General features: G+C 45.0%; 1 protein-coding gene across 1 annotated transcript in view; it reads right to left on the bottom strand.

Annotated features, from left to right (window-relative positions):
- GNAO1 (G protein subunit alpha o1) overlaps window positions 1-26,400 on the bottom strand; it is a 145,020-nt gene that overhangs the window by 101,726 nt on the left and 16,894 nt on the right. Inside the window, exon 2 of the mRNA XM_085301137.1 lies at window positions 1,351-1,492. Within this exon, the coding sequence (XP_085157263.1) occupies window positions 1,351-1,492 (142 nt within the window). The remainder of the gene's footprint in view (window positions 1-1,350; window positions 1,493-26,400) is intronic.

The raw sequence follows: 26,400 nt of genomic DNA, 5'->3' as shown, positions 1-26,400 counted from the left end.
TTTCCTGGGCATAGGTTTTTAGCTCAGACAAGATATGTTGCCTCGCTAAGAGCTGAGTCACTGAGTAATCAACAGATTAATGTATTCAGTTCTAAAGCCATCAGCATTAGTTCTCGGCAAGCTCACAAGAACTCCATTATTGTATCATCTCTACATTTTGGATAGAAATGTCTCCAGGATTTAGAGTTCCTGTGGGAAAAAATCCCTAGATGCAAAGAAATCAAAATACCCCTTTGTGACTGGGAGAAGCAAGTTACCTCTTTATACAGCAACACCACAGCAGGATTTTGGCATCCTTTCCACTGAATGCTTTTATTATCAACTCTTAGATAAGGAGTTTGCGCTATGTTGTACATCTGTCATTTAACAGCTGCCTAAAAATAGTCCTGATAAACCCAGTGGCTATAGGACTTTGCCTTTATCAGGATTTTAATCTAAAATTATTTTATTGCCAGTGAAACAAGGTAGTTTTACTTTCTTCTGCCTGAGAGTATGCAAAAAGAGAGGCCTGGACTGTTCTAGAGTTTGCTCTGTGCCAAAATGTGAAGAGGAAAGGCAGAGAATGGCCAAAAGGAACCACTGTTCAAAACTGGGGTGCTGGTTAGAGCAGCTACAGAGCAGCAGCTGTAAAAGGGCAGGCAGGCCTAGGTGCATMGTGTGGGAAGGCTGCCAGGCGTGATAGTTATCCTGGCAGGTGCACATTAAAGCTGCTACCTAAGGCCCTGTTCATAAGAACCTCGCTGAAGTAATATATCCGCTCGTTTGCAAGCAAAACTGCTGTCTGTGGGCACACTCGAGTGGGGGATGTGTGAGTAAAAGCCAGCCAAGCCCCCGCAAAAGTGAAGTTAATCCTAAAAGCTTTCCTATATTAGCAGGCTGGTGGAAGGGATTTGAATAGCAGCAAGACTTTTCCTCAAGACATTTCTTTTTGCAGCCTGTCTTCAGCATAGGCACAAATACATAGGACATGTTCTCACTCTTCCCCTGTGTCTGTCAGTACTTCTGTCTAGGGTGTCCTTAGGTCAACAGAAAAAATTTATCTGCACGAAAGGTCAGATSGCGAGCAGGGGAGATCATTGCTGCTGTAACAGAGTCCCCAGGTCTACATTTCTTAACTTAGGTGTACAAGTGTCATCTGTAACTGTGCCTGGACATCTACTCGTTGCTTCAGCCGCACATGCAATAGGCATACAACAGGGAGGTACATTTTCCCTCTTCCCTCCTTTTCCCTCTTCCCTCCCTTTCCCTCCCAGGTACTTGGATTGTGCAAACACCCTGTCTGTGCTGTGCGGTGTCCAGTTGCGCCGTTCTTTGAACCTAAGCAGTGGCGTTCATCGGATTTTAACTTACCCGTCGTTCCTTGTCGCCGTATTCGATGCCCAAGGTATCCATGGCACGTACAATAGCTGCCAGTGACTGAATAGTGTTGCTATAGACCACTGGCTTGTACTGCTTCACATCTTCTCCAGAGAAGCCATCTTCATGGATGATCCTGAAGAAAAGTAAGGACAAAAACCCAATGAGAATGTTATTTCAATGGGAGAAGCATTTAAAAAAAATCAGTGCTCTTTTGAGGAGCAGATTTGCCGGCTTGATTCAGTTCATTTAGTCAGCACCTCTTTAAACCCGTCTGGTGGTTCACCACAAGTGTACCTGAGTCAGCATCCCTTTTGCTGTCTCACAAGGAGGTCCTATGCAGAGCTGCTGCACATGGTCCCTGGCCCCGAAATTAACGGTAAGTGCTAGATGCTGACTTGAAGCCTGGACAGCTTCATGTTTGCATGTTCACTGATCTCAGGGAGAAGGTTTCCAGGTTCTACCTTCTCTYCTGTCTATGGAAATATATCTACTGCTTACAGTGACAGATCAGATATAAAAAAAAATGGAAATAAGTGCTAGAAAAGTCTAGTTCCTGTCTAGTCCTCTTCATTGTAACTCTTGGGGTGCCTTACAAAAGGAGTCGGAGTTGACATCTCTTCTGTACGCGTGGGAAAACGGACAGAAGAGATGTGAGGGAAGTGATCTAGCCATGTAGCACTTAAAGTATTTATAAGCCCTTAAGCCTCCTCCCTCCTTTCCCTTCCTTTAAAAACATAGGGCTAGGAGTTCTGCTGCCTTAAGGTATGTATTATGTTATCCTTTTACTAGATGATGTGGGAATTAGATCCACAGTCCTGTCATCCTATGCACTGGGTACTCTTAAGTCTCTATAATAGTTGGTTCTCTTAGTCTTTATGAAATGCTGCAAAAGGAACTATTTTATGGAGTGAGTTCTCACAATCCCTTATTCAGATTTTCCTCTACAGCAAACAGAAATGACCTGGTAGCCAGAACCACTTATTTGGACAGTCCTTTGTAATATCTAAGGCGATTGCCCCAAATTGGCTGTTTCAGAAGAGAGCAGTGGCTGTTTGGCTCACCAGGAATCTCAGCAGGGGCCCAAGGGGCCACTGTCAGTCGCAAATGTGTTGTAGTGCATTGGTTGTACCTCGCTTGCCTGCAYGTGGGCCTGATCTCCTTGCACACATGGTGGGTTCCTACTTGGTGTATGAGCTCCTAGTGTTTCCTCACATCACAGCTTGCCCTCTTCACCAAAGCCCTCTGCTTACTCCTGAAGAGTATAAAGAGAGAGTGCCTGGATGGATTTTTCAGGTGCTGGACTGATTTTTTGGAGCACTGGGCACCAAGTCTGCTTAACCAGTTTTGCTTTGGGAATTTGCAAGGACATGGCTGGCAATGTCCCTTCCCTGTTCTGAGCTTTGCAGCTCCAGCATGGTTTTTCTCTCATGTAAATTGGTGTAATTGGCTTGCTTGAGTTTGAGCAGGCATGACCCAGGGAATAAGGAGGTGAGCTCTGTGCTCTTGCCAGCCACGATCTCACGCTGAAACCTGCAGCTGGCCTGCAAAACCTAAGAAATGTCCCTGCATTTTGTAGTAGAGCATTGCTGCTGACTAGGAAGAAGACTGACCCCTATAATTTCTTCATCTTTAACTCAAGATGTAAACCTGGGAGTGTCTAGAAAACAGCCAGGATTTGCAGAGCTAAYTGTGTTTAGTAATAATTCTTCTCAGTGAAGGCATAACAGGATCTCCTAAATATTAGTAGAGAGGAAGAACTGCTTAGTCAATACAAAGCCCTTGCTCATTTTCAGATCTCATTGGACAACAGATTTGGTCACTGATAAAACCTGGCATCCTGTCCAATATGAATTCTTTTTTAAAAAAAACCCTCAGATATGCATAAACTAATGTCCTGACCAGTGCTGGCATCTCCTCAGGCRGGGGAGACCTAGCGGGGAGCGTACGCAAGCTCGCACTAGGACACAGGGCTGGGGTGGCAGTGGAGAAGGCTGGATGGCAGCTGGGTTGTATTAGCAGATGCAGTGTGAAGSTTGCAGAAAGGTTTTGTAACACAAGTGACCAACTCTGTTCTCTGCACCACCACCTTGCCTTTTTTATCCCTGTACACTGACCCTTGGGGAGGGATTATTCYGCCACAGCCTTTGAATCCTGGAAAATCAGGCTAGAAGCAGAAAGAGACTGAGATGAGGCAGTAGTTCAAGTTAACAGATGGTGTCTGGGAAGTTTTCAAGGCATTGATCTGAGGAACTGAGCAGAGCACACCTCTTGCAGGWACCCTAGTTTGAAGAAGGGGGAATGGTGACAATGCTGAGAAGATCATTGGTGACTAAAAACTTTTCTCAGTCCAGATTTATCAATCTGTCACATGTTTTACCAGAGATAATTTTGATTTTGATGAAGATTTATGGACAGTAGCAGAATTTCTACTTTGTACCTTTTATTTTGTGGAATTTCAGTACTTGTGCTGAGATCTGGAATAGCCTGAGCAATGAGGAAGGAGGGAGACCAGCAGAGCCATGCTGGATCTCATGGGTTGTTTAAAGTTACTCAGATATGTTGCTGAACTTCTGGGAAATGTGTTCTTTGTCAAAAGTTGCAGTCAAACCTGAAGAGTTATGACTCGCATACAGTGCAAGAATCTGCATCAATCCCACCTCAATTCAAGAGACYGCACACAGCATTGATTTCCAACTATGAACATGAGAGCAATAAATTCCTCAGAGCAGGAATCAGCGCTGGGAGGCAGGCAGGCAATTAGCAAAAGCATCCCCAGAAATAATTCATCATTTCTGTTTGGTTGGTTTGGTTTATTTTTTTGGCCAGATGTTGGTTCTGGAGCAACTAAGAAAAACAGAAAGGGAATATGAAAGGGACAAAAAGAGATTGTTAGGAGCAAGGACAAGGAGCAGTTTAAAGGCTACAAGAGGATGCAAAGGCCTCCCTTGGAAACATTGCCTGCACACCTCATGTCACCTCTCGTGCAATCTGCTCTTACAGCTGCTGAGTCCAAGCTCCTCAAGGGAAAAAATCAGTTGATATTTTTTGGTCCTGCTGTCCTGCCATGCTGGAGAACAGAGTGGTGTCCACCCTCTTGGACAGGTGCGGTTTCTGCCTTCCATTGACAGGCCCATACTAGGGACTTTACATGAAGAAAGAGGACTAAACCGCCTTCAGAGTTTAAAATGTCTCTAGCCTTGTGCCATTAAGTTGTTGCCTGACACTTTCAGTTCTTATCTCTAAGATTACACCATCTGGACACATCAGTACACCACATAGACACCCATCCTTATTAATGGATACAACAGGGAGAAAAGTGAATTTTATTTGCTTGAATTCACTGACATCAACTTTAGCATGGGAATTGCAAGCACAAAAGATTTTCTGAGAGAAGAGGCAAAGAGAGATCTTGCTGCTGTCTGCAGCTACCCAGGGCAGTATAGAGAAGCTGTAGCCCAGCTCTGGAGTGCGCAGTGCTGGATGCAGCCTAGGACATGGGCAAGGCCAGCTGAGTATTAAGAGTTGTTCTTTCATCATGAGAGTGGTCATGCCCTGGAGCAGGGACCATAGAGGTGGGGAAATCCCTGTGCTAGCAGCTGTTTGAAACTTGAACAGACAAGGTCTGGAGCAACCTGATCTGAGAYAGCCCTGTTTTGAGCAGGGGGTTAGACCAGAGATATCTAGAGGTCCTTTCCAACTGAAATTACTCTGTGAGTCTGTGTTTCTAAACACTCAAACTCTGTAAGCACCCTATCAAATAACAGGGCTCCTTGTGTTGAAGAGGTAGAATAAAGTGATGGAGAACGGTTCTGGTATCCCTCAGTGTGCATACTGCTGACTGGGCAACATGTTGACATCATTCAAAGAGCAGACATAAAAGCATTACTTTTAAATGAGGCATAAAAGCACGTGGAGAAAAACCATGATTGTTGGTCTGTGAATTTCTCTGGGAAGGCAGCCACAAGGACTGAAAGCAGTGCTGCAGATGGCCAATATTAAAGTTTTGCTGTAGGAAGTACCTACTGATTAATCAATCACGCATTTAGCACATTACTTAATATTTGAGTGAGCAAACCCCCACTGACTAGTACTGTTCCAAAGACTACTAGGACACTGAAYTAATTTATCATCATATATGTTTTAGCCTGTATTTCTCCTCTTACTTGCCTTGGTCATGTGATCGCTGAACTCCTGTGCAACTTTTTCCATAGTTTTTTGGAAATATTCATGCTATCACTCGTCCTTTTGGGCTATGTCTGTCTTCTGGCCTGCAGAACAGCTGTTGTGCTGTATTGCCTAGAGGGCTTGACCTGCCTGATGTTATGTCTAAAATTCTAACAACGCTCTTGAAGTATATTATTGAGAGGGCTTGAGCTGGCTTGTGTGCCCAAGAACACAGAAAGCAGTGAGTTTTGGAGTCTGTAGTCATCTCTGATTATTAAAAATGCAAGGTGTGTAGGAACTAATAGGAGCAAGCAGTGTGTCAACACTGGGAATTCTTTGAAGATTCACTCAAGGTGGGCCTGGTCCTTAACCGATTCACAAATCAATGGGACTGAATGGTTTTTCAGCACTAAAAATTTGAATCCTCTATTTTTTTTAATGGCTTGTATCTTTTCTGTGTCTGAAACGTATCAGAAACTGTTGTAGGCAGATTCCGTTTGCCATGCTGGACCTTGTTCTCTCCAGGCCAAAGGAAGAGAAGGGATTTAAGGGGATCCCAGGGGCTGTGGAGGRGGACACAATGCTATAATATTTAGAAGTGACTGAGCAATTAAAAAGCCAATTCACTCACTAAGTGATTAATCGGATATAGCGCTTTGAATGGCCTACTGCCTAGTTATCAATTCCTAACAGCAAAACCCGTACGTTATTGTTGTCATTCTCATCTTAGGATGACAATAACAGGTATTTGCTGGGGGAAATAGCTCCATTGCAGATCAGACCTTCCACCATCTCCCAGCAAGTCATTAATCGTGAAGAAGTGCCCAGTGCCTACGTGATTATTGCTCAATTACAAAATAAGTGAAATGCTTGGAAACGGGGTGCAATTTGTGTAGATTGCTTTGGGTTCTGTTGAACAAAGCACTTGCATGCCTTCAGTCTCTCACTACAAAATAAACATATCAAGCAAAGCTAAAGATAATTTCGTCTTATATCCCTGTATACATATGCTTCTGTGCTGTGAAGTGGCAGCTATTGAGCAAAAGCACACGAGGAGTCTAGCAAGCTGTAGGGCTGGATCTCAACTGGGTGCTAATCTGAGCAAAGATCTGTTCTATCAATATTTTTCCTGATGTGAGTGTACTTGTCCATCTATCCTAGAAATTTCTTGGAGCAGAGACTACCATTTTCTTCTCCCCCTTGCCCCTGTGTTTTCCTGCCAGCTCTCCCAATCTTTCTCCTGAGCTGTGTTTTATAGCTGTAATGACTCTTTCCTACACCTACTCTGACTTGGCCGTCCTCTTTCTTGAGCTATAGTGCCCCAGGCTAGATGCAGTCTTCTAGTGGAGGCCTTGTCCTGGCTACAGCCCAAGTCCTACTTCATTCATCTTATGTTATCTCTCTCCTGCTTATAAATCTTCAAATGGCTTTTGCCTATTTTCACACAAACAAGGCATTAGCTCAYGTCATCTGCTAAGTCCATATCCTTTTCTTACAGAACTGCTACCAAGTGATCAGTCTCCCCGCTGTAGCTTGTCCTGATGGCTAAACCCACCCAAACGAATTTACCAGTTGCCTTGATGGACTGGCATCCACATTTCTTCAGATCACCAGATCACTTCTCTAACTTAAGACCAGTTTAAGCTTTAAAACTTATCCTCCAATGTGCTGGAGTACTCCCAGCTCTATGTCACTGATGGTATAACAAAGATTCACCAATGACCAGGATGAGAAATATGTAAATTCTGCATAAAATCAACCCTTGTCAGCCCCTTGCAGAGTCCTGGTTCTAATCAGTCCTCTGTTCTAATCGTGAACTGTTGAGTAACTGTATAGTCTGGGAAAGAGTTTTGCTGGCCATCTGTTCTGCMTGTGTTTTGAAGGGGTTTATCTTTATAGTTGCCCTAGCTCACTTTGAGAGACAAGTGTGACTGTGTCAAAACCCTTCCCAAAATCTAGATAGGACATGAACTACTTTTCTTCTACTTCCTGTCACAGAAGGAAAGTAGATTGGTTGAACATGCCTTATTTTTGAATAATCCATGCTGGATGTTACACATCTCCCTATTTATCTCCTAGGTGCTTACAAAATTTTTGATTGATAGTTCAATTCCCTGGAAAGCTTCTAGAATTTAAGCTGACTGGTTTGTAACTATCTTACTCTTTTCTCCCTTTCTATTAAGAGACAGTTTACTTTTTTTTTCAGTATTCTGGTACCTCATCTGTCCTCCAAGAGCTCTCAAGGAGAAGTGGTAAAGTTTGAGATTGCCTTAGCCAGCTCTGTAAATCCATAGCAAGAAGTTCCTTAAACCTGACTGCTCTGAAAATATTTAATCTTACAAAACTTGCTCTTTCTCTGCTGTACTGATCTATATCRCAGCTATTAGTTCTAGTGATATAAGGATTGACGCACAGAAGTATGGGAATGGGCAAGCTCACAAGATCTTAGCAAGACCTATGAGTTTGGGATCTAGTGAACCAGATGGAATAGGGCAGATAAGGATTGTCCACCCTTGAAAAAAGACTAATAGTGACTGCTAACAGTCTGCTGTGAATCTGACCCACGTTGGAAGACTGTCAAAGCAACACTGACTCTTCCAACGCTGTGCAACAGGCAGCAAAGACTTCCTCATCAGTGTGGCTTATTCTCCTGAATTTGTAGCTCTTTAGGCAGTGAGAAAGGACAGTGTTCATATAAGAATGGAAGTGGCAAGAAAGGGCCTTCGCTTGCTGCTTGCCTCTTCACTCACGCTGTTCAGAACACCCTGCACGTATGTCTAGGATAGAGTTGGATCAAAAGTTGACTTTTTGTAAAGAATTTTGGAACACGCATGCACGCATCTCTTTTTGTTCTCCTCCTTCCCYTTTTCAAAAACAATTCTTATCTTTCATATCAGAATAAACCATGTTATTCTGGTAAGGCTGTGCAGAGCTTGAATCAAAGGAAAAGAAATAATTTTGAAGTAAACAAACTCTAAAAGCATTGTTGATGCAGATTGGAGAAATAATTCAAAAATTTTACTTTATTAAAGGCAGGAGGAAGGTTGATCAAATTTTGTTGGAAAACCCTCTGGCAGAGGCAATCAGCTATTGTTAAGTTTATTTTTTATCTTAATRTGAGGTTTAAAAGTTTGTTTATAGGAGAGTTATGAAGCTAAATTCCACTGATTCTGTTCTCTCATTTAATAACCCAAAATGCGATTAAAAATTCTTGGATTATATTAAATTAAATCAATACAGATGTCCATGACCTTGTGTTTCAGAGACTGCAAAGGCATAGTTCAAAACTGTGATACGGTGAAAAGCTCATTCTTAAAATTCTGCCTGTGCCTGAATGACATGTTGTACATCGTATTCCTGCAAGTAATTCTCTGGGATGGAGATTAAGACAACTGCCTGCCTACATGCCTGTTCTTTGAAAGGCAGAACGGCTTCCTCAGCCAGGGTCATCTAAAAATCACGAACTGAACCCATTTAAAAATGTCTAATTTTTTTCAACTTGCATTCTTAGCAGTCTAAGAAATAATGGTGATGCCCTGTGATAAACTCTCAGCTGGGGAAAATCTTTTCAGAGGAAATACCTTTGGGGTCACTCAAAACTGAATTCTTACCACTAAAGTACTTCTTGCATGCAAAGATGCTATCATAACTAACCAGCTGGTTCATGTAAAAAAATCTACAGTTCTGGAAAGCGTTTGAGCCTGTTTCTATTCAAATAGTTTGCAAAAGTTTCACGAACATATACAGGGCAGAAGTGTTCTTACTCTTGCAAGAGAGCTAAATTTGTGCCTAATATCAAAGCATTTAAGTAGCTCTGATGCCTTTGTAAGGTCTAGTTAGACATGTTCTTCCATACCTTAACTGCAGGCCAAAAACCTAAAAAATGGTTAAGAAACCCTCCCGTGCCTGCACAGAATGGATGTCACCACCACTTCATTTTTGCCTGTAGATGAGGAGCTAATGTACTAATGATGATGTTTCGAATGTGAATTTACTGCTAGATGTGTAGGGGCCAGATTCCGCATCTCCTTGAAAACCTTTGACTGCTGCTTGTTTTCAAGTGTATAAAATATATGGATATACTCTTTATTTTCCCTTTAATACCAGCCACAAACAGAAACAAATGCACCCTCAAAACCTCTCAGTGTCGTGACGTGTCCCTACAGTCTTGTAGCTTTACTGAATGTATTTGTAGACTTTTCTGATTTTTTGAAACGAATTCTACATCAATGCTTAATTTTGGCTTTGGGCTATCTTGAGGGGTGATGCACACTGTGGCAGTTCAGAGGTGAGATAATTTTTCTGGGCTGGATTCTTGTTTCCCTCACATGCATCTTTTATAGGACTATAGGATTTTAGGTTTTGTTCTTGGYTTTTTTTTTTTGCACTGTGCATTTGGGATGCACCAGCGAGCCTTCCTTCATTTGCTCTGTGACTCTTGTTTTAGGATGAGCATTTCCATACAAGAAGCAGCAGGGAGAATAGTCTGCTTTAAAGTAAACATACAAATATGTTTGAGAGCATAAGCAGCCTCCTGAATCCTGAAAGCAATTAATTACAGCTCAGAAATGAAAAACACCACTACTGATATTTCAGAGAAGGCAAGGCAAAGCAGTCAGAGCTGATTACCGTTAATACGTCACCCAAACTTGACAGCAATATAGTGATTCTCTGAAATTCAACCATGTCAGGAAAAAGTGAAGCCTTCAGTGGGAGTCACAGTACCCAGACYGTGGTGCCAATACGAACGAGCACCTGAGCTGGGGCCGCTTGCTCCCTTCAAGGCCGGGGCAGGTGGAGGTGTGCTGATTTATGAATGCTGGGGGCTGCTCCCGAAGGTTTTCCTGCAGCGGCCAGGGTCGGACTGACTGTTTAAGCACAGAAAAGCAAGCCTCAGCCCCTTCCCCGAAAGCACGGGAACGGGGGGCACTGATATAGGGGCACAGACAGGAGGGAAAATCCATGAGACTTCCTGTGATAGAAGAAACCTAACAATCTCCTTTATCTCCTAAATCAGTTTCTTCTGCTTCCAAAGCAAAACAAAATTCTGCCCAGACTGGGACTGGAAGGAGGCAGCGGGCTGTGGCCGGTGCCGTCCGCAGGAGCTGGCCCCGCGGCCCGTGCGCGCGCCGGGAGCGGGAGCGGGAAGGGGCAGCCGAGGGGACGGAGCCCGGGTGCCGGCCAAGCCTGCCTCATCCCGCCGCAGAGCCTGCGCTCAGCCGCTTGCTTTTCGTAGGTGATGTCAGGCCACTGGCACAGTTTGCCTTYCCTAAAATTTGGAATTGTGCAACTTTCATACTGTGCCCTCTCCTGAGGCCTTYAGTATTAAGATGAAATAGTGAATACCCTACGTGCACCTAATTAGCAGTAATTATGTACCCAATATGCATCCTGCTCTGCTCAGTAAGAACAGCAAAGAAACGCAGTCAAAACCAATTAGACCAGGGTTTTTAATTCTTAGGGAAAAAAAAAAAAAAAAGCAACTGGTCTGCACATATTCCTGTAACAGCTTTTGAATTAGATGAAATTGCATTTTTCTGTGGAAAATGCCTTGGGTCCGCAAGGATTTCAAATAGCACCGCTGGAGGCTGACGGGCTGCGTTCTTTGTGCGTTCCCAAATAATAATTTGGTGAAGCAAAAAGGGTTTCTGCTCCGACTTATTTTCTGATCTCATGCAACGTGCTACATCGTCAGYCTTTGTCCACACTCTGAGACCAACGAGATCCCCAGGGAAAAAAATCCACTGGGCCTGTGATGACCCACATGAGAGAATTCTCATTAATTCCTTGGTAAYGTTACATAAGGTCATTTTGTTGAATTAAAATTATTGGGATTAATCCTCTTAAATGTTCTCTTAGATGCAAGGGGGATCCAACTGCAGTTGGATCATCCCGCAGCTGGTTCTCGGAAGTCAAAACAGTGTTTTAAAGCCCCCTAATGGTTTTGTTAAATTCATCCCCTGAACAAGGACACAAAGCAGCTTTTTATGGCCTTTTTAGATCACTTACAACTTCTGTAAGCTGTCATTAACTACCATCAAAGCCTGAAAAATGAGGCAAATGGGTTCAACATCAGTTTTACTGCCCAAACCTAAATATTTTTGGTTTCCCATCTGCCTGATCTGCAGTGTTTTGATAGTTAAAGGTGACTTTGTCTTTCAAAACCTTTCCAGGTTTTGTTGTCCATAACCAAATATTCTGTCAACAGTAGGAGAAACAAAGGATGTACGCAGCCTGTTTATCTGCCTCTATTTCATCTTTACAGTCAAGTAATACCGCCAAACCCCACAACAAAAATAAAGCAACCTGGCGTATCGCACTGCGATGTTGAGGACCTGCAGATTATCTATGCCTGATTCAGTGCATCACAGAAAGGCTTTGCTAKGATGCTCGTGGTTCCTCGCCCTTATGGGGAAAGTCAGGATTTCCAAAGCTCCACATCCTCCTGAAATTCACTGGGATTCAAAGTTACTTCCCTCGTCTCTAGAACTGATCTTTGCCTAGGTGAAATATTTTTCTGTATGTACCAGCCATATTATTGTTCGTTAGTAATCATGTGCTGTCAGCAAAACGCTAAGCTAAAACAAAAGGACGCTTTTTTTGTTTCAAATCTTGCAGCACTAACTGTCGTTCTGAAACAATAATTGCGTTCACCAAGTCGGATAGTAGCAGCATCCTTTCTTTAGCACTTCTGGTGTTTTTGCGTGCGAAGCTGAGAGGAATAGATGCTGGCAAGAGCGAAGGTGCTGTTCCTCCCCGCTTGTGTGTCCTTGCAGGCTGTGCTTGGGTTCCCCCTCTGAGCAACGCGTTTGCCGCAAGCCCTTGAGAGCGCTCCTAAGGCCACATCAGCCTCTGCTAATCTCAGCTCAGAGATCTTTGCAGAACTGGAAGCAGTGACTCAGTGTGCGTCCTTCCCATCAGGGAATACAAGCAAGCACCACACCCCAGTGACCACAGGCTGAGGGAGGGCTGCTGACTGCCAGGAAACCCCCCCTTGGACAGTAATGGATCCTTTAGACTGAAAATGGGGAGCCCTGGGATACGTATGGTAAAAGTCCTGGGTGCGGGGACAGCAATTTGGGCCGTGGGTCCCTGGTCTCTGTCACCCCTGCTGCAGGCAGCATCAAGTCAAGTCTCTAGGTAGCTGTCTCTTCCCCCCCCTCCCTCCAGTGGAAAGGGAGGAGGCAAATTTTCTGCTGTCTGTACCTACTGGAGCCTCATGGAAGTCTCTGCTTGCAGCTGAGCTGCAGGGTGAASGGAGGCTTTACTGCCTCTCAGCACAGGAGGTGGTAAAAGTTTGCTTGGGGCCCCCGGGCTCAGTCAGTACCAGCCTGGCCGGGAAGGCCACGAGTCTGAACTCTTGCAACCTGGCTGCTCTGTTCTGCTCAGTGTTTTGTGACTTTCCAAGCTGAAGCGTTTGAGCTGCAATGTGGCAGATATGGTATTTTAGGATTCCACCCACACTGTTAATAAGGTTTCTCAGCAGGAAGGAGGTATGTTGCACTTCTGATTAATTACAAGCATTTGGATATATTTAAATCATAATTTTATACACTTGTACTCAGAGAACAGGTTATCTGGAGGGGACACCAGTGAGCAGCTTTTCCCTGACACCTGCCACAAGTACTCAGTCAAATACCATTAACCCTTTAGGAATTTTCAAATGCATCTGATCGATGTTTGGAAAATACCAGTGAAGGGAACAAGACCTTGCCTGGTCAAACCCAACACACGCATCCAGAGGGAGCCCGAGTCACTGGGAGAAGGCCCTGCCTCAGCTCCAAGTTTCCCACCAAAAAGGGGAAAGGGAAGGGATAGAAAGGGAAGACGGGATAATTGTTGTCCAGCAGTTCCCCAGCCCTTTGAGTCAAACTATCCTAGTGAAATATGGTTTCAAAATGAGTTTGAAGACYAAGGGTATGCTCAGTGTCCTGTGTAATTTCCTGGTGCTAGTAGGACATCGAGGGCTCTGTCTTGGGACTTGGTGTGTGCAAAGGGTGGGACCTCTTGGTGACCAAGGTCTCTGAGTCAGGACAGCTGGGTACAGCCTCTCTGTAAGGCTGGCGGGGGCATTTGCTGGAACTGGGAGGCAATGTACTGCTGAATATTCCTGTAGCTGTGCTGAGTAGCTGCAGTCTCTGGACCACATAGACCACAACAAAGGTATCAGCTGCTGAAAGACCAGAAATAATTACTTCTAGTAGACCCAACTCAATGTCGTAAACGGATCCTAGAAATTCTGCCCTTGCATGAAAAAAGCAGGACCCGCAGCTCTGCTTATCTTCCGGAGGCAATCGTGGTGCTCCCTGCCTGCACGGCCCTCTGCTCTCTCTCCTCCCTTCCTGCTCTCCTGACTGCTAGATCTGCCACCTAACAAACAGGGCAGAGAAGCACAGTGAAGGCTTTTTAGAGGAGAATAAACAAGGTTGTTTTCTTCCTACGCTGTGTGCCATGCAATCGTCAGAACCTAGCAGACAGAGGTGTGGTATGCACACACCACTTGAGCTGTTATTCCATATGTCTCCAGTCTCAAATTAGGCAGTTCCTCACCCCTTCCCTCCTGTGTGTCAGGCTGAGTTCAGGAGCTGTGTTGTGAAGGTGCTGAGATTCACCTTTGTCTCGCAATTTCTCCATTGCAGTCTAGTAAYAGATCTAGCTAACGGCACAGCTAGCCATAGGTCTACAGGTTTATCCTAACACCTTGCTCCTATCGTGGTATGCGGATGCTCAGCTGAATGCAGGTCACTACTGGAGGTAGTGCAGCTCCCCAAAGCGTTTGGGAATATGGACCGTAAGAGACGTGCTGAGTTCCTGAGCAACTACAGGGCTGGCTGAGCATGCTGTATTGGGAGTAGCAGGTGACAGATGGCAGGAYTGGTCATGCTACAGTGAAGGAAGGATTGATGCTTGCAAAGTTGCTGGTGTGGGCTTGGAGGTAGTACTTGCTAAGGAGTTAGCAGACTGCAAGAACATGATGTGACCAACTACTCAAGTGGTAGATGCTGGTGCAGCAGGCTGAGCATGGCTGGACCTGTCATGTGGCCACCAGTGGCCTGGGCTGACCCAAGAGCTGGGGAGAGATTTGGATCCTAAGCTGTGGGAGGAGGATAGCCAGGAGGGACTGCTGATGCAGATGCTGTTCCTGGGAATGAACTKCCCAGCTACTCCACCATGCAACAGGGCCTGGGAATGGTGTCATCTCCTCTGGCTGCAAACAGATGTCTCTTGATGGGAGCATCCTGTGTGCRCAGAGCTATATGAGAATTTGTATGTGGCTCCCAGAAGGGCTGGTGCCCTTTGTGCTGTTGTATGGAAAGATAACAGTAGAAATGTCATTCTTTCTGCTCACAAGTATCCCTATGTGAGGTGGTCTAGGGTGCTCACCCTTCTGGAAAATGAGAAGTTACGTCCTTAATGTGCAGAAGTGAATTGGGGCTTTGTAACTGCATCTGAGACTGTACCCTTGCCCCCCTGTTGATTTCCTYCTTCTCCACAGTGGCAGCAGGAGAGAAGCATTTGGCTCTAGAGCTCCTGTGAAACCAGTGGACTAGGAACTGGCCACTGGCCTAAAACAGAGCAGCTCCCCACTTCCCTTGGTGGCCTCTATCAGCCCAACAGCATCCTCATGAAGCCATTCTCCCACAGGATGCTGCACGCTGGAGGCAGTCTCTCCCTCGCTCGCAGGGTGAGGCACAGCTCCCAGCACTTTCCTAGAGCTTTGTGTCTGCTTTTGGCACGGCAGCTCTGCCTGTAGAGAAGGATGTGTTCAAAGCCAAGTGTCTGGGGCACCCTGGCCAGATGTTCTCTTGCATCTAAAAGCTTGGCTTAAAGCCAGACTGGCACTTAAGTTCTCCTTGCCCAGCCCATGTTCTGCTAACAGAAGTCCCAGGAGTTCTGCGCTACCAAGAAATAACCTGGAGACTGCTGGGAAGCAACTCTTAGAGCAGCTATCAGAGAGCCTGTTTGGCATTTCTCCCCCATCCTATTTTGCTGTCACATTGCTTGCTGGCTACTAGACCTTGCAGAAGTAAGAGATGCCATGGAACAAGCTGCTGTCTCTGGGTGTCTGCACTAGTTCTGCTTYGGCTGGGAGGGCTTTACCATCAACRGCATTCTAGGTAGACACRACTGCAACTGACAGCAGCATTGCATTTAAATAGGTGTGCRAATGTGTTTGCCCGTTATGTTGAGAAGCAACCAGTGTGACAAACATCTCAAAATGAGTATGTTCCTTCTACTATTTTTCATCAGTCTTTGTCATCCCCCTGTGTCTCCATCTTCAATTCAGAAATTCCTTATTTATTTAATTTGCAAATGCCTGTAATTCTGTCCTGAAAGAATCTGTGAACAAGATGCATTACAGTTCAAAGTGACTTCCTGAAACATATTACAAAGCATTCAACTAGATTTGGTAAATCAGCCTTGTAATAAATTTACTCCACATCTGATAGTCAGAGTTTAAGCACATCTCCAGAATTATTTAAATGTCCCTGGTGTAAAACATTCCTGCCTTCTGGAGAGGTTTGATTGGATTCATAGAGACTGAGGTTTAATTAGCTTAGACTACTTTGACTCTGTCTCTTCCCACCCACATAGTAAGTGCATTGCTAGCATTTGGATGATGCAATGTTTTGATGGGGTAGGCTTTTATTTTTACAGAAAGTATCTTGGAAAGTTTGTCGATCTCTTTAGTTTCTTCAGGCTTTTGAGTTTTCCAGTCAGAGCAAACCTTCCCCTTCTTCCCTGGCTAACACCCAGCATGACGGATTACATGTAGCACTAGGGTTTGCAATGGGACAACAACTCTCCACTAGCTGTTTGGCCTAGCGAAATGAGTTTGTTGTGGGAGTGAAGAGATTTCTTCACTTTGTGATCACACGCACTGCAGAAGCCACTCTCACATTTGGCATCAGACTGGGCAAGCACAAACAATTACGGACTGACTTTTCCGCTCCCGGCTTGATTCAAGCGTTGAGCAGGCCACGGTTGCATGTGAATTAAAAGGGCTTCCCTCCCTTCACTAGCATTTTCATGAATGTGAACAGCTTAGGCCGTCCGTTGCTTTGTAATCCTAAGATTGTCCGCAGATGGGGGCTCCTGGGAGTAATTCTTCCTTTGGCGGAGGAGCAAAACATATCCAAAAAATTAGCCGGACTTTGGAAATCTAGATAAGGCAGCTTTGGTTTAGAATTCAGTAGCATTGTCAGCATCCCCTTTAAACAGTGATGGTTGTAGATTACTAATATCTATATAATAGATTTACAACCTACTGCATATGGGAAAACGTGTGATAAAAAGCAGCATCTAATCTATAAGCAGAGGCAATAGCAATGAGTAACCTAAGGCAAACAAGTGGCTCATTAACCAATCAATTGATAAACTTAAATGGAATAACTGATGTTAAATGCTAATCAGCTGACCTAGCGGGATGCACGCAGGCTTGGGGAAGGCAGGGTGAATTCCAACTGAGTAGATGAGAGGAGGTGCTTGGGAGCTCAAGAGCCCGTTTCCTCTTGCAACAAAAAGGCAGGACTATTACAGCCACCTGTGCTCTGGRTACTGGAGTGGAGGTCTGGGAGTTACTTTTATCCCTAATGCCAAAACTGGAGCCTGAGAAAGGAGCAAATGATGAGTAAAAGGTATGGGGAAATAGAAAGGAGACTCAGGAACTGGACAGGGGTCCCCTGGGAAAAAGACCAACTCCCAAGACCATGGAATATGGTATTGCAATGTATATGCACAAAAGAAAGATAATTACAGCTGCAGGACTATCTTAATCACGGCATGTAATACTTGCCGTACACCCAGAAAGTTTTATTCTCATTGCACTACGCACATTGCCAACAGCCCACAATAAAAAGCTTTCCTGGACTGCAGCATGAGGAGCTTACACAGTTCCTGTTTGAGCAAAATGAGCATTAACAGGTAGTTACAGTCAAACACACAYACAGTTCTTGTTCACATTAATTTGGCACAAGCACCAACATGAGGACTATGCCAGCAGAAGGTTAGAACCTGTTTCATGGCACTGTCATGTTCTGCAAGCCCCTCCAAGGTGAGGAGACCTCCAAGGACTTGCTATGCTACAGCACAGCTGCTCCTTCCTCTGATGTCCTGGCCTCTCAGGGACTTCTACAAGGTGGCACATGTTGAAATTGCTCCAACATGTTCCCTAGGGGCTACATCACAGCCTAAGAGGAATTCTGAAAGATTCAGGATGTAAAGTGTAATAATGGTTTCCTTGTGTCTGAGGTAAGAGTGAGGAAATATCATGCCTTGCTCTTGATCATGTAATATGAAACTGTGAAATATGGAGTGCCCCCCACACCTCATGCCCTGGAGCATGAGCCACATAGGATCTTGGGGGCTTGGAGTGGGGGTGGAGAAAGCCTCATCTTACCACCTTTCCAACACCTTTCAGGCAGTGGATGGCAAACATATCTTTCCAGACACTTCCAGGCCGGCCAGGCATGTCTCTGTTGGGCAGGATGAGTTATCCGGTCAGGAGGAGAACACAACTGGTTTCTGCAGCAGCTTGTGTGACGCCACTGCAGAGCAACTGAACTGTTGACCTAGAGGTGTTGTGACTGCAGTAATTCCTGCCAGAAGATGTGTGGCGGCATGTATCGTGCATGCACCTGATAACAGGCTTTTGCGTTACGGAGGGGCCTCGACAAGCACTGTTCAGGCCCTGAGTTGCCAGGCAAGCTGCCTGGGGCCCTAAATAGAACTGCTGCTCCTGGGAGTGAGACTAGGCTGGGGGACTGTGTTACGTGGCTTGTGGGAGTGAGATTTCTGCGTGGGTTACAGGCTGCTCTTCATATGTACCTCTTAGGGATCCCAAACCACGCAGAATATCAGGGCATGATGCAAGACTGTTCCCTCCCCTCCATTCTTAAATACTTCATTTAAAAGCTCTCAGTCAATGAGGCTTTCAATGTGTAACWTATACGGTTAGAAATATTTCCTGCTGTCCAGTCAAAATTTATCCATTGACCAACTCAAATACCATTTCTTAATGTCATTCAGGTGGATATTTTTAGTAACAGCATTGCCAGCAGAAATAATAGGCCTGATTTTTTTTCCCTCCCTAAAATGAGGTTTCTGAAATTATAGATGTGAACACTAATTGAGCGCCAAAAGTGCTGTGAACAATCTGCAGTGTTATGAAACCTGGTAGCGAATCAACACACTTCTACWCCACTTGAACATGCAATTACGCTACTGTGCACACAAAGCAGGCATGTATGCACCAGCAGGATTATGTGTAATCAGAATTGATGTTTGCTTCTCAAAATTGTCCCTGGCAAGGGAATTTTAATGAATTTTAAAGGGCTTACTTGGAACTTAAACTTACTTGGACTTAAAGAACTAACTGTTAGGATGGGAAGAGGTCGCACAGCTAAATGGAGCGCTTGGCCCTGTCTGGGCCATGAGGAGGAGGCAGCCAGGACCCTCCGTATGAGGCTTCTGGGAGATGATAGGAAGGAGTAGCCCAATTTCAGGGAACAATTTCTTCTTTCACCGCAAACACAATGTGATTTCCTGGACACACTGACTTCAGGTCTCTCTTGTCCCCTCACTAACAGCTTTCTAAGTCAACACAAATGTTTCTGGCGTATTTTTCTTTCAATTGCCCCCTGTTTCATTATTTTACTCATTGTCTCTTTTCTCCTAGCTGCTGGGTCAGTTGAAGTGTAAATGTTAATGTCTATTTTGGCACAGTGTCACCCCTCATAGTTTGGATACTTCCTTCAGTCAGTTTGTCTACCCAAGAATTCACAGTATTGAAAAACCCTGTAAAAATGCTGCAGYAGAAAGAATCATGTCACAAGAAAAGCAACTGAGTTAAAAGAAAAGCATCTGAGTTAAAATGAACCTAAATGCTGTGAGGATATAAGCTAGTACAGGGCCAGAAATAGAGATATTGGCACAGCTCTGGTAACTAGAACTTAAACTGGTAGAACTCAATGATGCCCTTCGGGTACTATGTGAGTTAAACAGATGAGAGAACAACAATCTGGAAGAGATGCTSCTTGCAATAGTAATAGGGAAAAAGAAAGCCATGGTTGGGTTAAAAAATGTACATTTTTTGGTTTCATCAAGAAATGGGACTGTTTGAGGAGCTGCATCATTAAAACAGCTGAGAAGAACATCATGGGATTGAGGAGTCCCTTTTCCCAGAACAGATTAGAGCTACTCAACAGTCCCAGGACAGGAGCCACCAGTAAAACACCTCCTGCCTTAATGCAGAGGTCTCATGTTGTTAGTGTGGCTGGGGGGAGAGGACTTGGTGGGCCCTGGAGGGCTCAAGCCCTCTGAAGTGGCTGCAGGTTGGGGAAATAYGCAGTGTAGGCAATGCCGAGGCCTTACAACCCAAACGTCTTGGCCCCTGCACAATTAACCATCAGCACAGGGACTCTTAAGGGCTGGATCTAAACTCTGCTGAAATAGTGAGGGTTTCCATTTTCTTCCCTAAGAGCTGGATTGGGCCCTGGGAATGCATTTGTTTGTTTTTCCCTTGTCATCAGGCTGCATTGGGCTGAGAGCTATAATCCATTCAGGGAGGACCTGTTTATCTGGGAGAATAGCAGCATCACTGTTAAGAGGTAAGAGTGGGAGTGTGCTTCAGGCAAAAAAACGCAGATTATAGCCCTGCTAGTAATGAAACCAGCACAGAAAGAAAGAAATGCAGAATGTTCTAATTTTCTGAATAGATTTAATTCCATTTTGTTCTCTGTGAGTCCCCTTGCTGACAAYTGTCTGAGGAGAGGGAGGAAAAAAGGGTTCCAAGCAAAACACTTGTCCATGAAGGATGTTATTAAAATGTCCTACTTRAGCACTGGCGCTCTGCAGACCAGAGTTAGCGCCTATAAGCATTCTCCCTCACTCCCTTCGACTAGCTTTGTCTAAATGCAGAATGTTTGTCAATTATTTTTCCAAAAGCGCAATTGCTATCATCAGAATTAGAGCTGGCTTGCCTTGGCCTGCCCAATTTAGCACCCACTTGAACAGGGTGGGTTCAAAAGTTCMATGAGAACTTGAGTGCTGTTGGATTTGCAGCAATCTTAGAAAACACTCAGAGAAAGCATGGGGATGGGGAGAGAACAGAGGGGGAAGGCATATAAAGTGCAGCAAAAAGCAGAGAGTGGTCAGAGAAATGAGAAAAATGTATGATGAGTAAAAATCCACTGATGAAACATAGTGGCAGAACTCTACTACTGAGTAAATGTCCATCCTTTGGCTTCTGGAGAACCATGCTAATTTACACCTGCATAAAGACCAGTTCCATATATTTGCTAAACCTGGCAGTCCTTCAGCAGAGAATGTGGCTGCAGGACTCCAGTAAGGACACTGGTCAAGTTACCGGGGTGACTTTGGCCCCAGAATCCTCCTACGTAACTTGCTTTTCTTTACTGGGCTAGCCAGTGTGTCCTGCACTACAGTGCAGGCACTTACAGGATGGGTGTCCTCACAAAATGGCCTACGAAAATGTGGACTTTTGTGGCCAGCTGTGGGGGTTTGGGTTTTGTTCAGTGCAAGATTCAAGAATGATGGAGCTCTCCAAGGCATTCCTTGCGATGCAGTCAGTTACATCACATCATATACTGGTTCGTCTCTCTTCTGTGCTCTAGAAAGACTTGTTCATCTGATGACTAGAAACCCTGCAATTTTCAGAGGAAAAAGGGAGCTTCACTTTGTTCTGTTTGGTTTGGCCCCTGTCAGAGTGGATATGAGGCTCCAAACTCTGACCAACACTGTCACTTTGTAAACAGTATTTATCTTGATCCACATCATTAGCCCGAATGACCCTGCTGTTCTTAGACAGCTTCAGGCAACAGATCTGAACTGTGAAGTCTGAACCCATCTCACCCTGTCCTCCAAAAGCCTGTCTTCCACCTCTCCTTGATCTTTTTTTGGTTTAGTTCTGCAGAGCTGTCTTTCATCTAGACCTGCTTGCCTATTACCATGGGCTAGAGCTGACAGTCTCTCCAAAACTAGCAACACACCCAGCTCAAATAAACTGCCTGTCCCCCTAGTGCTAGCCTATCTCTGAACTTTCCTCTTAAGCCTAGAGGTAGCCTTTGCATAACCGTGAATCCTGACCTGCCTTTCACATTTGTGTTCCTGTATCRCAGGCCCTGAGGATGCCAAACCTTTATGCCAAGCGAAGGGGCAACTGAGCACAGGAYTGCAGGAGAAACTTGCTGAGCATTGTCCTTCTATTTATTATTTGGGCCACGAYACTGTCCACAGTGTGCAAGGGCCTTTTCCCTTGTGAAGAAGATATAGTCCCTTCCCCTAAACTCTGAATATGTGACTGTACTATTATTGGTACACTCAGTGCTGAATGGTCAATGGAAAACACTGCACTGGCTTTTGCCTTCCCTAGTTACAGAAAGGACAGCTTGCACAAAGGCAAACATAGCCTCTCCAGTGCACATGTGACAGTCACAGCACAAGCAACTAGCCATCAAAATGCCTCATTCCTTCTGAAAGGTCATACCCTAAAACAATGTCTTGAAGTCTGCAGCTGGTGGGAATTTTCCATATCCAGCTGGAACTGCCAAAGGAACAGAAAAAGTTGCTGCCTCAGAAAAAGATTCCTCCCAGCCTGGGGAGAAAAACCCTTCCCAGCAGCCTCTCTCTAACCAACAGAGGCAGTCTGCCATCCTGCCCCTGAGCAGATGGGCAGCTGTTGTGTCCTAAAGCCTAGTGTACTTGGGGAAATACATCTGATCTGCTCCATGCACATACGCAATAGAGGATAAAGCGTATTTTGCAGTGCAGGCCTAGTACCGTTCCTGTAGCTAACACCACCCCTCCACCCTGATGATCCTGCTCTAGGTGACCCTGCTGAGCAGGGAGGTCAGACTAGATGATCTCCAGAGGTCCCTTCCAACCTTACTGATTCTATGATCCTGTCTTTCTGGTCTAAAAGAGTATTGAGCATAAAACCCTTGCTGAACATGCTGCCTCTGCTCCTGCGCTGTGCAAGCAAAGGACGTGTTGACACAAAGCGCAGTAAGAAGACAGAGCAGAGCTGCAATGCTATCGTTTTGGCAGGGTGTCAAAATGTTGGTTGGAGCTTGGTAGCTTCAAGGGCAGGTAGCATGGGGTGACAGAGGAAGGAGGGCTGGCAGGAGGCAGCTGTGCTTGGGACAGCTGAGCTGGGACTCCAGAGGCTGTGTGTCCGTACTTCCTTCCAGGTGGAGCCCCCTTCCTTGTCCCCAGTAGTGCTTTTTTGGAGAGTGCTGTGGTGAATGCACAGCCTGGGCTGTGACTGTGGTGGCCTTTGCGAGCAGGAGGTGACTTAAGCAAAGAGGCTGGAAAAGGAATGGCATAGAGTACAGAGAGATGAGTGCCACACAATGAATTAGCCCTGTTAATTAGCGCACATTTCTTATAGGCCCATTACAGGGAAATCCCAGCCTGGACATCTAAGCTTTATCCATCTTGCTTTGGTTTCCACCCTTACTGCTGTTTACAAGCTTAACAAACTGAAGACTGTTTGGAAGAGATCACTCCTTAATCTGGCTTGTCATAAGGCCAATAGGAGAGGAGGAAGACAAGGTCATACACATCTAGGGCCAGCATCTGAGCTAGAGCTGAAACATCCTTATTTATCCACMCTAAGCTGTTCTAAATTTTATCTCCTTCAAGATATATTGAAATAATCAAGATCAGAATTCGGTGGTGATTGTGACTGGAGGATAAATCCTGACTCTCTGTATCAATTCCTTACTTGTTCAGATTTCACTTTTTTTGGTTCTTCTGTGCTGGTTGAAGTCAGGGCACCAGACGTACTGCACAGTTCTCAGTGTATACCTCCTGCTTTCCTACCTAGAAAAAGGGTTGGAGCATTAATCCTATTGTGCTAAACTCTGCTGTAAAATGTGGGGATCAGTTCCAGGGACCCACCCATGCAACATTTCTAGGTATCTGAAGAAAACCTTCTTCTAGGAGTCCAGTTATGCATCTCTATCAGGGCAAGTGAAGAGCAATGCTGCATTCACAGACCTATTCAGTAGCTCTGTGTTTTCAGTGTGGAGTCTGTCCTCTAAATACCTGTTTGGGGAAMGCAAATTCAGGGAGTGAGACAGACAGCTAAGTATAAAACTATTTCTTCAGACAGCATTAGAAGCCGAGTTTAAGGTTAGCTAAAAATATGGCCTATCCCTTTCGAGGGTTATTTTCCTTACTGCTTTGGCAAGGATAAAGCCATTAGTAACAGAGCATTCAGAGTATTTGAGGCTGGTGTTTGTCTGTCAGTCACTCATTCTCTGAAACATTCTTGTCAACAGTATTTGGAAGGCAAGTGGGATGTGCTCCAGCCCCCTCCTGGGATGGCTGCGAGCAGATAACAGAAGGAGACAGAGCTGTAAGAGCTGAGAATGGGAGGAAATTTTGTGGTTAAGGAAAGAGGAAGGAGGAAAGAAGGGGGAAAAAAAATCTTTTAACGAGGAAAAATATTAAGAGCCCTGGAATATCTGGAACAACGAAAAAGAGGCTTTAGAGGAATAAAATGGTTAAGTATAAGGAAAAATAAAAACAATTGTTCACAGAAAACATGCAGAGGGAAAAAGTGATATGAGACAACAAGTAGAGATTACATGGAATAAAGAGGAGAAGCCACACAGGAAAATATGATGATCAGCTTTTTCCAGGGTAATGCAAGAGCTGTATTTGCCAGTATGGACTTGCAGGACATTGGCTGTGACGGCACGATGACTCACACCTAGCACAAGATGGGCCTCAGTGTCCAGTACAAGTGTAATAAGCCAGAATCACCTTTGGGGCTACGATGTTCTAGGGATTAGCTCATGTTTTTCGTTCCTAAAAACCTAAAAAGCTTCCAGTCATGCACATGGTGCTGCGTAGGGAACTGCCCTTGAGCCCTGGAGTGACTCCGTGTCTGAAGGACTTTCCTTCAGAAAAAAAGAGCTCTGTGCCCAAGGCAACCTAGAAACACAGGGCTGTGTGGCTACCTGGAATAGTAGTCCTTGCAGTCAGCTGCCTAATCCAGCTTGCCCTCTGCCAGGTACAAGGGGTGGTCCCAAAGAAATTGGCTTGCTGCTTGTCCTTCTCTTTAGCTCACCTTGCCAGTACAGGAACCTCTGCTGTTTGTGCCATTTAAAGCAGCCTTTTGTCTCCTTTCTCAACACTCCAAACAGATCTAACAAGTGGATCTTGTCTCCTGTCCACCTAAAGAACTGACTAAGCTTTTAATGTTGTGGTAGCTTCTCCAGACATCCTCGGCATTTCACCCTCCTGTTCCCTGTCCATGCAAAGTGTTTTACTGCTTAAAAATGTGTAGCGACTTTATTTTATTGTATCCGCTTGGAAAGGGCAGCAGGAACCTGCACTGAAGGTTCCCAGAGATGACACTAATGACAAGGATTCTGTCCCCTTTCTGCCTGAATCTGTGGCACACCTGGGAGCACAAAGCAAACTGAGCGCAGCATTAGTCGCTGCACGTGCCCATGCACAGCTAAACAAGCTTACCTACTGCTCTCAGCTGACGGCACAGATAACTCCGGTGTTGTAGGTCCTCTTGCACGAGGTGAGCTGGGAGATGCCCCGTAGTAACTGTGGTTTGCTAAATCTGGCCACTAATATGACAGAACAGGAAAACCTTGAAGTGCATAATATTGCAAGTGAGGAAAATGATWAACTAAGCATTTTTGAATGGGAATGGGAATATGTTCCCATTAAGGTATCACTTGTGACAATGAAAYGCACATGGGCAAAGTGCTGCTTTCCAGGCATAACCTGAGGGAAAAAATAATTTTACTTGCGCAAAATTTCCATTTCAATACATGAAGTTGGTCTAAATAGACTGAGAACTGAGTCACTTAGAGCAGTCTTTGCAAGGAGCTCATCAATTTGAGTAAACCATAAGCCCCAGGCTACAGCATGTGGCGACTCCCTGGTTTCACCCTGCAAAGAGCTGCTGAGGTCAGTGGAGTGCTGTGGACTTACACTACTAATAGTGGGAGAAGAAAGAAATAGTTCTGTCCCTGTGCCTGTTGAAGCTGGTCTCAAAACTCCTAGATGCTGCCAGGGACTTGACTGACCTGGCCTGTTGCGTCCTCATGAGCAAGTGCAAAGCACACGAGAAAACAGCAGCTGCAGGACCTAAAGAAAGCCCTAGGCCGGGCACAGCTTCCCTCCTACCCTCYTTAGAGAGCCGTGGGACTCTCATGCCTGCTTACTGCTAACGCAGCAGAGCCTAGAAAAGGCAGCCAAGATGAAGAGAGCCTGATCCGAGCCTATTGGGAGAGACCCTCCCCGCGCGGATGAGCTTGCTCTCCCGCACGACACAGCACGGGCTGTGGTGGGAGTGGAACCAGGGAAGCGAAGTGGCAGAGAGTTAGTGCAAAAAGTGGGAGCAGAAGCCAGATCTCTGCTCTTTGCCTTAGTCCACACTAGTTCCACTGACAGTGTTTAAAAGAAAACAGGAGAATGAAGTTGTTTTGTGACCAGACCCTCTGAACTTTATGGTTTTGCCCTTAGCTTTCTAAAGAAGTGTTTGTATGATGAAAAATGCAACCTATCTAACTCATCTCTTAAAAAAGATAAAGGTTACAGCTGAAAACTCATCAAGGGTGAAATCCTGTTTGCTTAGCTTGTGGGCCTTAATCTCATAGCAGGTTGTAAACACTGCTTGCAGCAGATTTCCAAGGTGCAAACTGTTTTATAAACTTTTACTGCAGTGAAAATGGGGTAAATACGCCAGTGATATCAAAAGATTCTAGATATTTAGATGTTTAAATAAGCAGAGCTTTCATGTATTTTCAGCATCTATTATTCATACTGTGCTTTGGGGTTGTCTAGATTGTGCACCAAAGCATATAAACATTTTAAGAGGGTAGA

This window comes from Rhea americana, unplaced genomic scaffold, assembly GCF_003343005.1.
Source record: "Rhea americana isolate MKP2758 unplaced genomic scaffold, rheAme1 scaffold_172, whole genome shotgun sequence".
Lineage (NCBI taxonomy): Eukaryota > Metazoa > Chordata > Aves > Rheiformes > Rheidae > Rhea > Rhea americana.
The sequence above is the reverse complement of the archived record's forward strand: the minus strand, read 5'-3'. Positions and strand labels throughout refer to the sequence as shown.